Genomic DNA, 13,952 nt, shown 5'->3' on the forward strand with positions numbered 1-13,952 from the left:
ATGGCTCAATGTTATGGAATTCTAGGATTTGTCATTTTATGATATGTTTAGCTTTCTCTTTCAGCAGGCTCTGGTGCCACAACAAACTACAAATCCCAGGTTTCCATGGCATTGAGCGATGGCAGTTAAAGCAGTGTCAAAATGCATTATTTCTCCGGTGCAGATACAACCACAGTAAAGGAACAACTGCCTCCCTTTCTACCTTACAGTTTGGAACTGTGGCCATTTCTCGACAAGGCCAGAAAGAGGACGAAAGATGCCAAGGTGCTGGCAAAATAGTGCGCCTTTATCACGTTTGTTGTGAGAGGTATGTCAGAGGTTTTTTCTCTCTGTTCTCTGGAGGTTCGACGTCAAATCGAAAGATAAATGACTCATCCAGGGACATCCCTGTTGAGCAGGATTTAGGGGAAGACACACAACAGCATGGAGGCGCATGGGGAACCCGGCCCTGGCCCTCCAAATGTTATCAAACTACCACTGCAACTCCGTTCTGCTCTCAGCCAGGCTGTGTGAGGAGGCTGATGGGAGTCCAAAGGCCCTGAGGGGAGGAAGGCAGGGCCCTTCCTGGCAGAATACAAAGATACACATTCGTCCCTCCACATTTGCAGGTTTGACTTATGTGGATTTGTTATTCACGGATTTTATAACTGTGTACTCTCTAGGAATATCTAAGTCCTCCAGTGCAACTCTATGGTCAACTTTAACCAAAAGTCGCACTAGAGAGTGAACACTCCACTAGGCATTTGTAGCTCCTCCAGTGCAACTCTATGGCCAATGTCTGACAGATATTGACCACAGAGTTGCACTGGAGGACCTAGAGATTCCTAGACAAGCATTCTCTCAGTGCTTTTGTTATCTGCGGTTCTTCCACATTCACAGGCGTCCTGTGCCCCTAACCCCAAGCGAATGTGGAGGGAAGAGTGGAGGTTGGAAAATCAGTGTACAAAAGACTCTTGTAGCACCTTTGAGACTAACTGAAAGAAAGAAGTTGGTAGCATGAGCTTTCCTAGACTTGAGCCTACTTCCTCAGGGCCCCATGGTTACTTTTCGGTTTCGGTGGCTGCTGGGCTAGATCTGAAACTCAGTGCCTCAAGAAATCTATCCAGGGCAGCCGTGCAGCAGATAGAACGAAATCCAAAATCCAGCAAACAGGAATACCGTTTTTGAGCCAGCCAAAGCGCATGTTTTTAGGTTGCTATGGCTGCTGATGCTGTTGTGCGCCTTCAAGTCATTTCTGACTTATCGTGATCCTATAGAGAACCCATCCTGGGGTTTTCTTGGCAAGAGTTGTTCAGAGGAGGGCTGCCATTGCCTTCCCCTGAGTCTGAGAGAGTGTGACTCGCCCAAGGCCACTGCTTCCATGGCTGAGTCTCCAGAATCATGAATAGCATATTTAATTACTGTCCTGTGTATTGTAATATAAATATTGCAAAGAGATGCAGCTTAATACGTGTATTTTATGTAATGATTGTGTTTTAACTGTGTTGTAACCTGCCTCCAGCTGTGAGGAGAGAGGGGTTAGAAATAATGATAATAATAGTGGTAGTAATAATGTTGTTGTTATAGTCCAACACTCAAACCTCTAGGCCGTACTGGCTATTACGGAGCACCAAAAAACCCGGCTGCATCCGCACTGAAGAAATAATCCGATTTGAAACCGCTTTAACTGCCATGGTTCAATGCTGTGGAACACTGTGAATTGTAGTTTTGTGAGGCACTTAGCCTTTTCTGTCAGAGAGTGCTCTGGTGCCACAACGCACGACAGTCCCCAGAATCCCATAGCTTTGAGCCACAGCAGTTAAAGCGCTGTCATACCGGTTTATTTCTGCAGTGCGGACGCAGCAGCCGCCTCCCTCTCTCTTTCTCTCTCTGCCCGCCATCCGGCCGCACGTGCACAGTTTCCATGGCGACCGCCGACACAATGTTCCATCCGGAGAAGGTAGCGCTCCTGACTTTCGACCAATCAGCGCCGAGAGCGTTGAGCCCTCCACCAATCAGAAGGCGGCGCTGGGAGATGGGTGCCGGAGAGGGCAAAGATCTCAGCGTGAGGCTGGCGCGCGAGAGCTGAGCTTTGTGGAAGGCGCGAGAGCAGGGAGCAGGGGAGGCTGCCTGCTGCTGCTGCTGGGAGGATCCACCTTTTGGCGGGGCTTTGCGAGCAAAGGAGGGCCAGGAGCCCAGGCCAGGAGGGGTGAAAGTGAGGAGCCTTTGCGTGGATTGGGAGCCAGCTGGATTTGGTTGATTCTCCTGCGATTATAAAGGACAAGCCCTATGGAGACTGGTATGGTGGAGTCTCCTCCTTTGGAGGCTTTTAAGCAGAGGCTGGATGACTGTCTGTCAGCAGTGCTTTGCAGGATGAGGTTGGATTGGATGGCCCTAGGGGGTCCCTTCCAACACTAGGATTGTATGATCCCAGGTGCAACCCTAGCAGAACTAACTAGCAAAAGAACCAAGGCAATCTTCCACTTTGAAGGTAAGGGAGAAGAGGCCAGAAAGTAGTCTGGAGGTAAGCCAAGCAGTCCAGGGCCAGGCTGGCTCAGAAGCAAAGGAGAAGACCTCAAAGGCACCAGCCCTCCTTGTGCCCACTTGTCAGAAGAGGAGCAGAATGCCCCAGGCATGGGCTTGATTGGAACCCAGGACCCGAGCACAATAGCCTGAGAGGTAGATGTGGGGGATCCCCACAGCCATTCTGAAGCAGGACTTGGTCCAGGATCCATTGGAGAAAAGGAGGGAGGATTAACAACTGTGGGCTGCATGGGCTTCAGCTTGTGGGGAGAGGAGTGGAGTGACCTTAGTGGCTGCTGAAACTGCGAGGCATCCTTGGCTGAAAAGGACTGGATCCCACTTACCTGGCCAGGGTTCCTCTGTGTGGAGCTGCCAAGCTGGAAGACCACTCCAGGTAGAGCCAGAGACCGACGCCAGAGATGACCCAGCCCAGTGAGGCCCAGACCCATACCCCCACCACCAGTGTTCCCATGGACAGTAATGTGGTGGCCATTATCATAGCTACCAGTGAGTATTTGCATGCCTGTGTTCTCCATTGAGGGGAGGAAGGGAAGACTCTGACTGTGAAGAAGGTGGTGTTGGTTGTTGTGTGTCTTGGTCAATTCCAACTTATGGCAACCCTATGGCAAACCTATCCTGGAGTTTTCTTGGCAAGACTTGTTCAGAGGAGGGTTGCCATGGCCTTCCCCAGAGGCTGAGAGCATTTGCCCACAGTCACCCAATGGGTTTCCATGGTGAAGCCGGGATTCGAGCCCTGTTCTCCAGAGTCCTAGCCCGGCACTCAAACCACTACACCACACTGGCTCTCATGTGCAGGAGGTTGGTCGCCTACAATTAAAAAGGCATCTCTCTCCATTGCCTTTCATCTTCAGTAGCATGTTGCAGGACAGTCCTTCTCAAGTTATCTGATATGGGGGACCAGACATTCTTTTCTCCCAACATGTCAGGGACTGGTTCCATATTTGTGCTCTTTCTGAAAACCCTCTGGACTGGCAATGGCACACAGAGAATGATGGGTACAAGTCTATGGACCTCATCATTGAATAGGACTTCCGTAGGATATTTCTCTGAGTATGCTCACAATGTCATTTTTGACCTTGTTCAAGAAAAGTGGGATATAGGAAGTTGCCTTATGCTGAGTCCAGTCACTAAATCTAGCTCAATATTGTCAAGTCTGATAGGCAGCAATGGTTCTACAGAGGTTTTCAGGCAGAATTTATTTCTAATTTACCAAGAAACCTCTAGCAGTCTCCCATCTAAGCACTTGGCAGGAAAAGACAATGATGCTGGGGGAATTAGAAAGAGAGGAAGACCACATGCACATGGTTGTTTCTTATAAATAAGCGGGATATAAATAAAAAAATTATTTATATTTATTATTACTATGCCAAATGGCTAGACACAGTCAAGGAGGCCATGGGCCTGAGTCTACAGAACTTGAGCAAGGAGGTGGAGTATGGGGGGGGGGGCTTGGAGACATCTCATTCACAGGGTTGCCATGAGTCAAGATCAGCTCGAAAGCAGCTGACAACAACAAACCCCTGCTTTGCTCAGATGAGTTCAGCTGTGTTCAGGTAGTATGGTGATCAGCTCAAGTGTTTGGGGCCTGACTGGTACTTGACAAGTTGCAGTATCTTTGTGCACCATAACCTGTGTGTCTTGTGAGAAGTACAGGGTGGGCTTTCTGTTCTTTCTGGTGAACATGTTGGTTTATTTGGTGTTAACTATTGGGGAAATATTTATATGAAAGCTACTGCACACCTAATTTGACATCTTTCTGCAGCTCGGTTTCATAACCCAGGTTGATCCTACTATTCTGCTTTGCCTTTGTCAAATGTGGGCAGGGAGTCTCTTATGGGAATATGTTCTGTTTGACATGTGCACTGCAGGGAACACCAGCATTGTGCTCCAGAAGAGCACTGGAGATTCTTTTAGAACAGTGATTCTCGACCTTCCTAAGGCTGCAACCCTTTAATACAGTTACTCATGTTGTGGTGACCCTCAGTCATAAGATTATTTTTGTTGCTACTTCATAACTGTAATTTTGCGACCTCTTTGAAAGGGTAATTCAACTGCCCAAAGGGGTTGTGACCCACAGAGGGCTTATAGAAGTAAGGTGGAATGGAAGGCAGAAGTGATTTTGATTGTGGATGTGTCTGAATTTTCTGCAACTCCTTTTCGATAGTTCAGGGGAGGAAAGCTCAACTGATAGATATATAGGCAGACTGATATATGTTATCAGTGAAATTGTGAAGGCACAATTTCAAACAGTTCCAGTGAGAAAGAAAAATGGGAGATGTTTCAAGAAACCAGGATAGATGACTAAGGAACTTTCAACTGAGCTAAGTTTGAAAAGGAACATGTATAAGAAATGGAAAAATGGGGAAATCACCAAAGAGGAATTCAAAGAAATAGCGAACACGTGTAGGGATAAAGTCAGAAAAGCTAAAGTGCCGAATGAACTCAGGCTTGCTAGAGAAGTTAAGAACAACAAAAAGGGCTTTTTTGGATATGTCCGCAGTAAAAGGAAGAAAAAGGAAATGGTAGGGCCACTGCGTGGAAAAGATGGCAAAATGCTAACAGAAGACAGAGAAAAGGCAGAGTTACTCAACACCTTCTTTGCCTCAGTCTTCTCAGAAAAGGCAAAGGGTGCTCAACCTGAGGATAAAGGAGCAGAGGACAGAATAGGGGAATTTCAGCACAGAATAAGTAAAGAGATAGTACAGGAATATCTGGTTAATCTAAACGGATATAAATCTCTAGGACCAGATGAACTCCATCCAAGGGTACTAAAAGAACTGGCAAATGTAATATCGGAGCCATTGGCAATAATCTTTGAGAACTTGTGGAGAACAGGAGAAGTCTCAGCAGACTGGAGGAGGGCAAATGTTGTCCCTATCTTCAAAAAGGGGAAAAAAGAGGATCCAAACAATTATCGTCCAAACAAGCTTGTAAAATGTGGGTTAGACAAAGTAACGGTTACATAATAATAATAAATAAATAATAAAAAATTTATTTATATGCCGCCCTTCCTACGATCAGGGCGGCTTACATCAGATTAAAACACAGTGTACAAACAGATTAAAATCCACTACAATAAAATCAAAACAAACAGGCAAAAAGCCCCATAGCCCAACCTCTTGGCCACGGAAGAGGAGGGAGGCCCACAGGATTTTTATTCGGGGAATGCCTGTTGGAATAGGAAGGTTTTAAGATCCTTCCTAAATTGGGCCAGGGTAGTAGACGAGCGGAGCTCTGTGGGCAGCACATTCCAAAGGGCTGGGGCAGCTATGGAAAATGTCCTCCGTGAAGTGGAGGTTAACCTAGCCCCAGGCACCTTCAGTAGCTGCTGCCCAGACGTTCTGAGGGTGCAAGGCGGAATGTACGGGGAGAGGCGGTCCATTAGGTATCCTGGGCCCAAGCCATTTAGGGCTTTATAGGTAATTACCAACACCTTATATTGAGCTCGGAAGCGGACGGATTTGTACATGGATTTGTAACCGGTTGACTGACCAAACCCAAAGGGTGCTCAACAATGGCTCCTTTTCATCCTGGAGAAAAGTGACCAGTGGGGTCCCACAGGGCTCTGTCCTGGGCCCAATGCTGTTCAACATCTTTCTCAATGGCTTGGTCATGTAGTCATGTAGCAAAAACTGCTGGGGAAGTACTGTAATTAAGAGCCCCAAATTATATTAACAAAAATAAATGATTGCATTAACAAAGTCAAATATAGAAATGGTGATCTTGACAGGATGGTGAATTGGCCCTGAACAAACAACATATATTTCTACAGTGTTAAATGCAAAATTCTCGATTTAGGTAGAAGTGCACATTAAAAGGATTTAGGGATTGAATAGCCTGCAAGATACTGTCCAAGATGAGTATCTCTCATCTTGGACAGTACTGACTAGGGCTACTGGTACTGAAGTCCAACAACATCTGGAGTGCCACATGATTTCCACTATGGATTTCAATAAACAGCAAACAGACAGAAGGCTCTCAAGTTCAACTCAGGTAAGAAACTCCTGCTAAATTCTGCTGACTCCATGTGGTAGAGTGAGGGCAATTTTCCATCTGCTGACTGGATTATTCCATCAACATCTGATACAGAAGTTCCTCAATGAGCCTTCTGTACACATGATCCAGATGCTTAACAGACCTAATAACGTTATTCCATTTTGAAGATGGACAGAGCCCATAAATTTACAGATCAAATTCAAGCTTCTAATCTCGCTTTTGACAATCCAGGTAAAAAGCTAACACAACATACTGATGGTCATAGTAATTTCCCTGAAGCAAATGCATTCAATCAGATCTTATATAAAGCACTGGTTTGAGGTCTCCAGCTATTAATACTTGAATATTTATAAGGGGCTTTCACAAAAATAATAAACAGATTATATTTGATGGTTAAATTTTTTTTGAACTAAGAGAAGAGATGGTAGAAGCAACTTGACAGATATACTAGATGCTACATTAAATACTGTATACAGTATGCAGTTTAGAATCCCACATATACATACACACATTTTAATTGCAAATATGTTTATGTGTCCTCATCTGAATCAGGAATGGTACAAATGTGTGGGAGAAATTTGAACCTTCCTTTTTCTCATCAGCTGTTATTTAAAAATTCACCTCTCCACACAGAGGTTTTAAAAAAGAAATGAAACAAAACTCCATAGGCACCACTGGAGCCTGAAAAAACAGTGATTGTGATTACAATCTCAAACCCATTTATTCCAAGTCTATTAAAACCAGTATGCTTGCTTTGAAGTAAGCATGTGGTGGAATTACAGACTCATAAAGCTAGAAGCAAAGTTCTATGTGTTCTGCAACAACAATTCATTGGGTGACAATTTCACTGAATTTTGCTAGTTACAAGGACCAGCGTCATTCAATTATTTGTTGAGTGCTTACCTCTTGCTAAGCACTGTACAGAGAAGAATAAAGAGAGGTCCAACCCACAGATTTATGTTCCAAGAATGTGGGATACAAAGAAAAGGGGTTGAGGCAGGGATTTAAAAAGGAGAGAGGAAATTACTAGGGAAAACCTTGGGGGAAGAAGGTCTATAACTAGTGGGTGATTTTTGTTTTGGTTTTTTTTAAAGGAAATAAAGTAGTTAGTTAGGCGTTTAAGAAATATGATGCAGCTTGGGAGAAATTATATAAGTGGGAAATACCAACAGTAATGCTCGATTTAAGAAGAGGAATTTTCCTGTGAATTCAACCATTTTTATTCAACTCTGTCAGGATCCCTGTCATTGGATTGAGAATGACATAACAATGGCCCTCCTGCTCTTGGAAGGGAGCTGTACCATTTAACCTATAAGTGGGAACTCACATGATCAACATATAAAAATATTCTATATACAAAGAGTGCGTCAGGGAGAAGGCCAAGCTAGGACGCTTTCCTGTAATATCAGAGGTGAGGCTGGGGGTTAATGTAGAAGAATGGTTTTTGGATAAACGTGAGCACCTGCCTACAGTCTAAAATGGCACAGGACAGACTCACGTTTACTGCTTTAGAGATGATTATTGAATTTCCTGACGTCTTTGCCTACCCTTAAAAGCAGAGGGGTAAAAGATCGGGCAGAAAAGAACCCAATTCAGAAGGGGGCCATGATGATAAGAAAAGTATCATTGTTTGCATTGTTTTATCAATTTTCAGTTGCCAGAGTTTGCAGAAACAAAAAGTGGGTTATGAACGCAAACCATCATAGCCGGATGGTTGGCACCTCAAGGTTAACCATTGCAACTTTGCTGAGCTATGGATTGCTGCTTATTCTCCAGTGCTGCTTATCAGTGCTCTACTCTCCCCTGCAGAGATCCCCTATCTATGAAACTGTAGATCAGCCTTCCTGAACCTTGAACTGCAACTGCTACCATCTCCAGCCACAACTGTTCATGCTGGCTCGAAATGATGGGATTTGCAGCCCAACACACTGGGAGGGCTCCAGGCTGAGAAAGGGAAGCTACTGTAGCTAGGTCACATTCTACTTCTACCTTCTGCCTGTAACAAGATTCCTCTCACTACACAATGGAAGGGGATGGGAGGAAGCCTTCCTTCTCAGGATTGCTGGGCAGAATTTGTTTGTTTAAACTTTCTGAAAAATGTGGTGCATGAGCACTATATCAAAGAAGTGCACACAGTCACCATCTGCTGTGGTGCAGGGTGTTTTAATCAGAACCAAAGTGAAATTTTAAGTGAAATTTTTGTTGGCTTTTGTATATAGAAGAGAAGTAGAAGTCATTTTGTTATTTGCCTCAGGCAGCATAATATATTTATCTTGGGGCAGGCCTAGAAAGCATTATTTCTGAGCCATGTATTCTAAGGTTTGATATTTGGTTTTGTCTGTTTCTTGATGTCTCCAATGAAGATAATAAAATGTCAAAGCCCAAACGTCACATTCTGAAGAGACTCATAAGCAACACTATCTTGTGTCCTTCCCTTTCATGTCTTCCCAGCAGTGTATTTTTTTTAAGTTGCTTCATATTTCTGCCCCCCCCCCAAAAAAAACAGCCAGTGAATTGGAACAGAAGGTCAGAAAATGCTAAGATGACGGCATCACACCATGCTTTTTAGAACAGCACGTTACTTGGAAAATTCTGTTTTGCAATGCTTGGGGAAAAAATTTATTCTAACAGTTTACTACCAAACAACTGGATAGAAATTTATCATACAGTAGTCCAAGGCTGTTACAAAGGCAAATAAACACAAACTTTCTGTTCAGAAGACTGAATCAGAAGTCTGTTGTTGTTGTTGTTGTTGTTGTTGTTGCTGTTGTTGGCATCGTCTTAGTTTTCAACTGCCACTTCTGTTTCCTGAGAAATATAGGAAAATATCTATTTGGCTTGCTAAAAAGTTCAGAACTAAGAATTATATCCATGGCATTTTATGCAGATGTTTGGAAGATTTCTCCCTCTACAAGGAGCTTTACAATCGAAGGCTACTTTCTTCATGGCCTAAGAGGAGAAACCCCAGCTATATCTGCAATGATAACATGCTGGAAAGAGAATGCTGTAGATAGTTGCTGCTCCCAGAAAATTAGCTGTCATTATGGTAAAGTTTTGTATAACTCACATGCTTCGTAAATATGCAGAGGTTTGGCTACTCAAGGATATCACTTTATGCTTTCTCTATTTTTATCCGTAATTTTTGGCTGTATTTCAGCTATTGCAATAATGTACGTGCTATTGTCACATCCTGCAACATCAATTCATCCAACACACCTTTGTAAATGAGGCCATTCGTCCACAGGTATATCTAATAGCTCCCATGTATCTACGTTTAACACTCCCGACATATTAACGGTACCAAATGTTGTAGACATTTCTCTATGCAATCAAATGGAGACAAGTGTGCAGGAAAGGATCTGTTTATAACCTTGAGTCAATGAAATAATTCAGTGTCTGCCTTTGTATTTCCTCCACATCCAGGGATGCTGGAATATTACAAATTTAGACCAGTTCTTGCCATTAGGATACACAGTGAAACCAGAATAAATTTACTGTGTCAGCATTGTCTATTTTTGATTGTAAACCTTTTTATGTTTTAAATTTAGGATTTTAAGCAAGCACCGATTCTTTCTACCAAGGGTTCAAATTTTACTGGTGAACAAAGTCTGGAACAATTACGATTGGTTAGAATGATGTGCTTTTTACAACTTTTCTTTTGTCAATCCTCAGTAGGACCATTTGAGCCTTGCTTAGGGGCCCAGTTTCTAATTTTTCGGGGCCTGTGCAAATTCCCTATGCCACTGCTCCTAGGTTGGGATAATGCAATTACATCACATAATAATACTGGTCTGGCCCCTTCCTCCTGATTCTGCTGAATTTAGTTCCAACCTAGGAGCCTCCAGGTGTGCCGGACCACAACCTCCATCATCCTTAGCCAGCATTCTGGGGGTGATGGGAATTGGCCAACACATCTTGAGGACAGCAGGTTGGGAGAGGTTGCTGTGATTTTTCCCTTCTCAGCAGACTTCAGCTACGGAGCTGATGCTGAGGTGAGTTCGAGACTGTGCAACACCCTCACTTTTATTTCCCTTTTCTTCTCTCTGGTAGCAGTTTCTTCCTCTGTGTTCATCGTGGCCATCTTGGTGCTGCTGCTGCTTTTGTACCACCGAGACCCTCTGTGCTGCCAGTTTCTGTGTTCTTGCCGTTTCTTCCAGAGCCCAAGTCAATATGTGAGTATCCCATCTGTCTTTTCTAGCTTTTCCAGCAGTCTTGCCCACCAGGCTTCATAATCTACCCACCTACTTTTCATCCTGGATAAAGAGCCCATTTTCTTTTGTAGCTAGGCTTGGGTGGAAGGGAAGCATTGGGCACCCTGCTTGGTCTTTCTTTCAGGGTACCTCTTATGCAGCTCTGATCTCACACTGTGTAGGAAACAGCTTCATTTCTCTCACCCCTCCCCATCCCCCCTCCCTCCTGGCTGGAAAGCAGTTCAAGGTCTATTTGCAGTTGTCTCCTGCTGAGTTTTAGTTCTGTGCACCAAGGGACTCCTAAGGTCCCTACTTACTTCCTACTCTTGTCCATCAAGAAAACCCTTTCACCTGAGTTTGTCCCCATTTGGTGGCTTTTGAACATGAAATTTAACTGTTGTGCGTGCGCGTGCGTGCATTATTCAAGTGCAAAAGCAAGATAGGGTATAACATGCTTGGAGTGACTCATGTCACCAAGGCTATGATGGACTCCCTCCGTGCCACAGAGAATGGTGCCTGTCCCTTCCTCTCTGGCACACTCTTTCAGAGCCAGGCCTCTCTCTCTTTTCGACAGGGATGGAACACAGCAGGGCACACTACTGTCAGGCACGAGTAAATACAGACAATGCCACTCTTGGTTGCCGGTATCCCAGCAACTGGTATTATACTTTCCAGAGCTCACAACTGGGGACAGCCAAAGAGAGAACATTTTCCCCTTCTTCTCACCCTCCCCTCCCACATACCCACCCACAAAACATGCGTTTTTCATGAGTGATGTTTGTTTGCAAGCAATGAGGGGAAAAGGAGCTACTAAAAGAAAGGTGGGCCACTTCAGGGTGTACCTGCTGCTTCTATCCCACACCATGTCCACATTAGACATGGTAAAGAGCCACACTTGGACAGGATAGGTAGGCTGAAGGCTGTATAGAGGTTTTTTTTTTCTTGGTTTTCTATATCAGAGAACCACTCTCTTTATTAGTTTATACTTAAACGGATAAAAATCCAGAGCACTACATTGTTCAGTGATAGAGTGAAAACTGTAGAGGGCTGCTGCACCTTTAATGGTTAGGCAAAAGAGGGAATTTCAGCAGGTGTTCACATTATCTGGTTATATGATAAGCAACACCTGCTGAAAGTGTCACTTCCACACAACTATTATAGTTATAGGGGCATCTTCAGTTTTTAGTCTGGCATACCTGCTTAGTGATAAGGCTCAGCCTCAAAAGAATCAATCCTCATTTTATATATTGTTGTTGTGTGCCTTCAGTTTTTTACGACTTATGATCATCCTAAGGAGACCCTGTCATAGGGTTTTCTTGGAAAGATTTGTTCAGAGGCAGTTTGCTACTGCCTACCTCTGAGGCTGAGAGAGTGTGACGTGCTCAAGGTTGCCCAGTGGGTTTCTACGTGGTAGATGACCATTTCGGGTCATCTTTATGCTGGAGAGATTGTTCCAATGAGACATATTCGATCACCATGGTCAGCAGAAAGTCCTTAGACTACTGACAAGATTGACGTTTGTAGGAACAGTAGGGAAGGGGCCACCATCAACTCCCACCAAAAATAGGCTTTGTTGTTGTTGCTATTGCTGTTGTGTGCCCTCAAGTCATTTCAGATTTATGGCAGACCTATAATGGATTTTCTTGGCAAGATGGGTTTGCCTCTGCCTTCCTCTGAAGCTGAGAGAGTTTGATTTGCTCAAGGTCACCCAGTGATTTTCTGCATGATACAAAAATACCCTGGATGGAGTTCTCAAAGCACTGTCTGATTCTGCTTTGCTCTTCCCACTCCCTCACACAGGGAGGAGAATGGCTGTCTCACTCCTCCCTTTTCTCCCCCAAGGATTCTCCTTGTGGGTAATTTCTGTGGGCCAGGTTGGGATCCCCAGTAGGCCAACTGATGCTCATGGGGCTGGTGGTTCCCTTCCCAGGCTGTAAAGTTACTTCCCAACATTACCTTACAGTAGCTGACATCTGCTTCATTCCTGATCTGGGCAAGAGTTTTGTGTTTCTGTAATGAAAGGGTGGTTTTTTTGGCGGGGGGGGGGGGAGGCATAGTATAGAATGTTTGCATATCATATACATCCTCAACTTGACAGTCTACCTTAATATCATCTTTGGATTTGTTAGGAAGCCTTGGGTAAGATGAAAGAAGGCTTTCACTGCACATAAAATCAGGGCAGAATTAGCCCAATCCTCCTTGTTGGTTGTGTACTATTTATAAACCTACAGTTCAGTGCCTGTCAAGATGACCTAGAGCTTGATTGGTGCCTATCTGTAGCTGTTCTCGATTTCTTCTGGAGTAAATGCACTTGTTTATTTGCAGTGTTGCCTCACTTTGAGAGTTTTCAAAATGGAGTCCTTTCATCTATTGTGAACTTAAACAAAATACAGTGCCATAAAGATGTGGCAGCTTCCTATTTGAATTTATAGGCATGCTCCAGCAGATTCAGTCCCAGTTGACTCATAAAAGTTTATTGTGTTGTGTCTAGCTAGGATGTTTCACTTCCAACTGTGTGGTGAGACCTCCACCAAGCCAAATGATAGGGTGGTCACCATTGTAATAACAACAGCAATAGCATTTACATTTCTATACCACTTCATAGTGAACACAGCACTTATAATCTGTAAGCCAATTGCCCCCAACAAACTGGGTACTCATTTTACCGACCAATGAATGGATGGAAGGCTGAGTCAACCTTAAGAGCCTGTGGGATCAAACTTACAACATTGTGGCTGCTGTACCAGCATTTAACCATTGCGCCATCAGGGCTCCTTATTGCCATGAGGGAAGCCTACCCCTCTTGATTTCATGGCTTCTTCTCCCACAGCTATTCTGGATTCTCCTGGTACTGAATCTCTTTTGCAAATAGTGTTCATTACTTAGATGACTCCTATATCACTCTGAGCAACTGTATAAGAAGGAACTCTAAAATCAAGAGTGCATTTGCCATTCTTGCCCTGGCAGCAGATCCACCACCTTCCCCTTCATGTGATTAATCATGCAGTCATGATCTACAATCAACTCTTGCACCATATAGGGAAAGGAACCACTCAGTAAGCCTTTCTTCAGTAGCAGGAAATCTGTGGCTCTCCAAAAATTGCTGGACTGTAATTCCCATCAGCTACAGCAAGGCTGATTGATGCTGAGAGATGATGGGAGTAGTAGGTGAGTTGAATCTAGAGTACCACAGGTGGGTTACAGACCGCCATAAAGTACGTGTCCGTGCATACTAGGGTTAGG

At 44.1% G+C, this 13,952-nt stretch overlaps 1 protein-coding gene across 3 annotated transcripts in view; it reads left to right on the forward strand.

The window, feature by feature from the left end:
• The first annotated feature begins 2,087 nt into the window (after nucleotides 1-2,087).
• Nucleotides 2,088-13,952, forward strand: part of LOC121920741 — a 36,110-nt gene continuing 24,245 nt past the window's right edge. For 2 of the 3 annotated variants that reach the window (XR_006101745.1, XM_042447916.1), the window contains exons 1-2: nucleotides 2,088-3,009; nucleotides 10,570-10,691. Coding sequence is in view for 1 of the 3 variants with exons in the window: in XM_042447916.1 (XP_042303850.1) it covers nucleotides 2,922-3,009; nucleotides 10,570-10,691 (210 nt within the window). In the remaining 2 variants the exon portion in view is untranslated. The remainder of the gene's footprint in view (nucleotides 3,010-10,569; nucleotides 10,692-13,952) is intronic. The other variant, XR_006101747.1, reaches the window with a different exon arrangement.

The sequence above is a fragment of the Sceloporus undulatus genome, chromosome 2, assembly GCF_019175285.1.
Source record: "Sceloporus undulatus isolate JIND9_A2432 ecotype Alabama chromosome 2, SceUnd_v1.1, whole genome shotgun sequence".
Taxonomy (NCBI): domain Eukaryota; kingdom Metazoa; phylum Chordata; class Lepidosauria; order Squamata; family Phrynosomatidae; genus Sceloporus; species Sceloporus undulatus.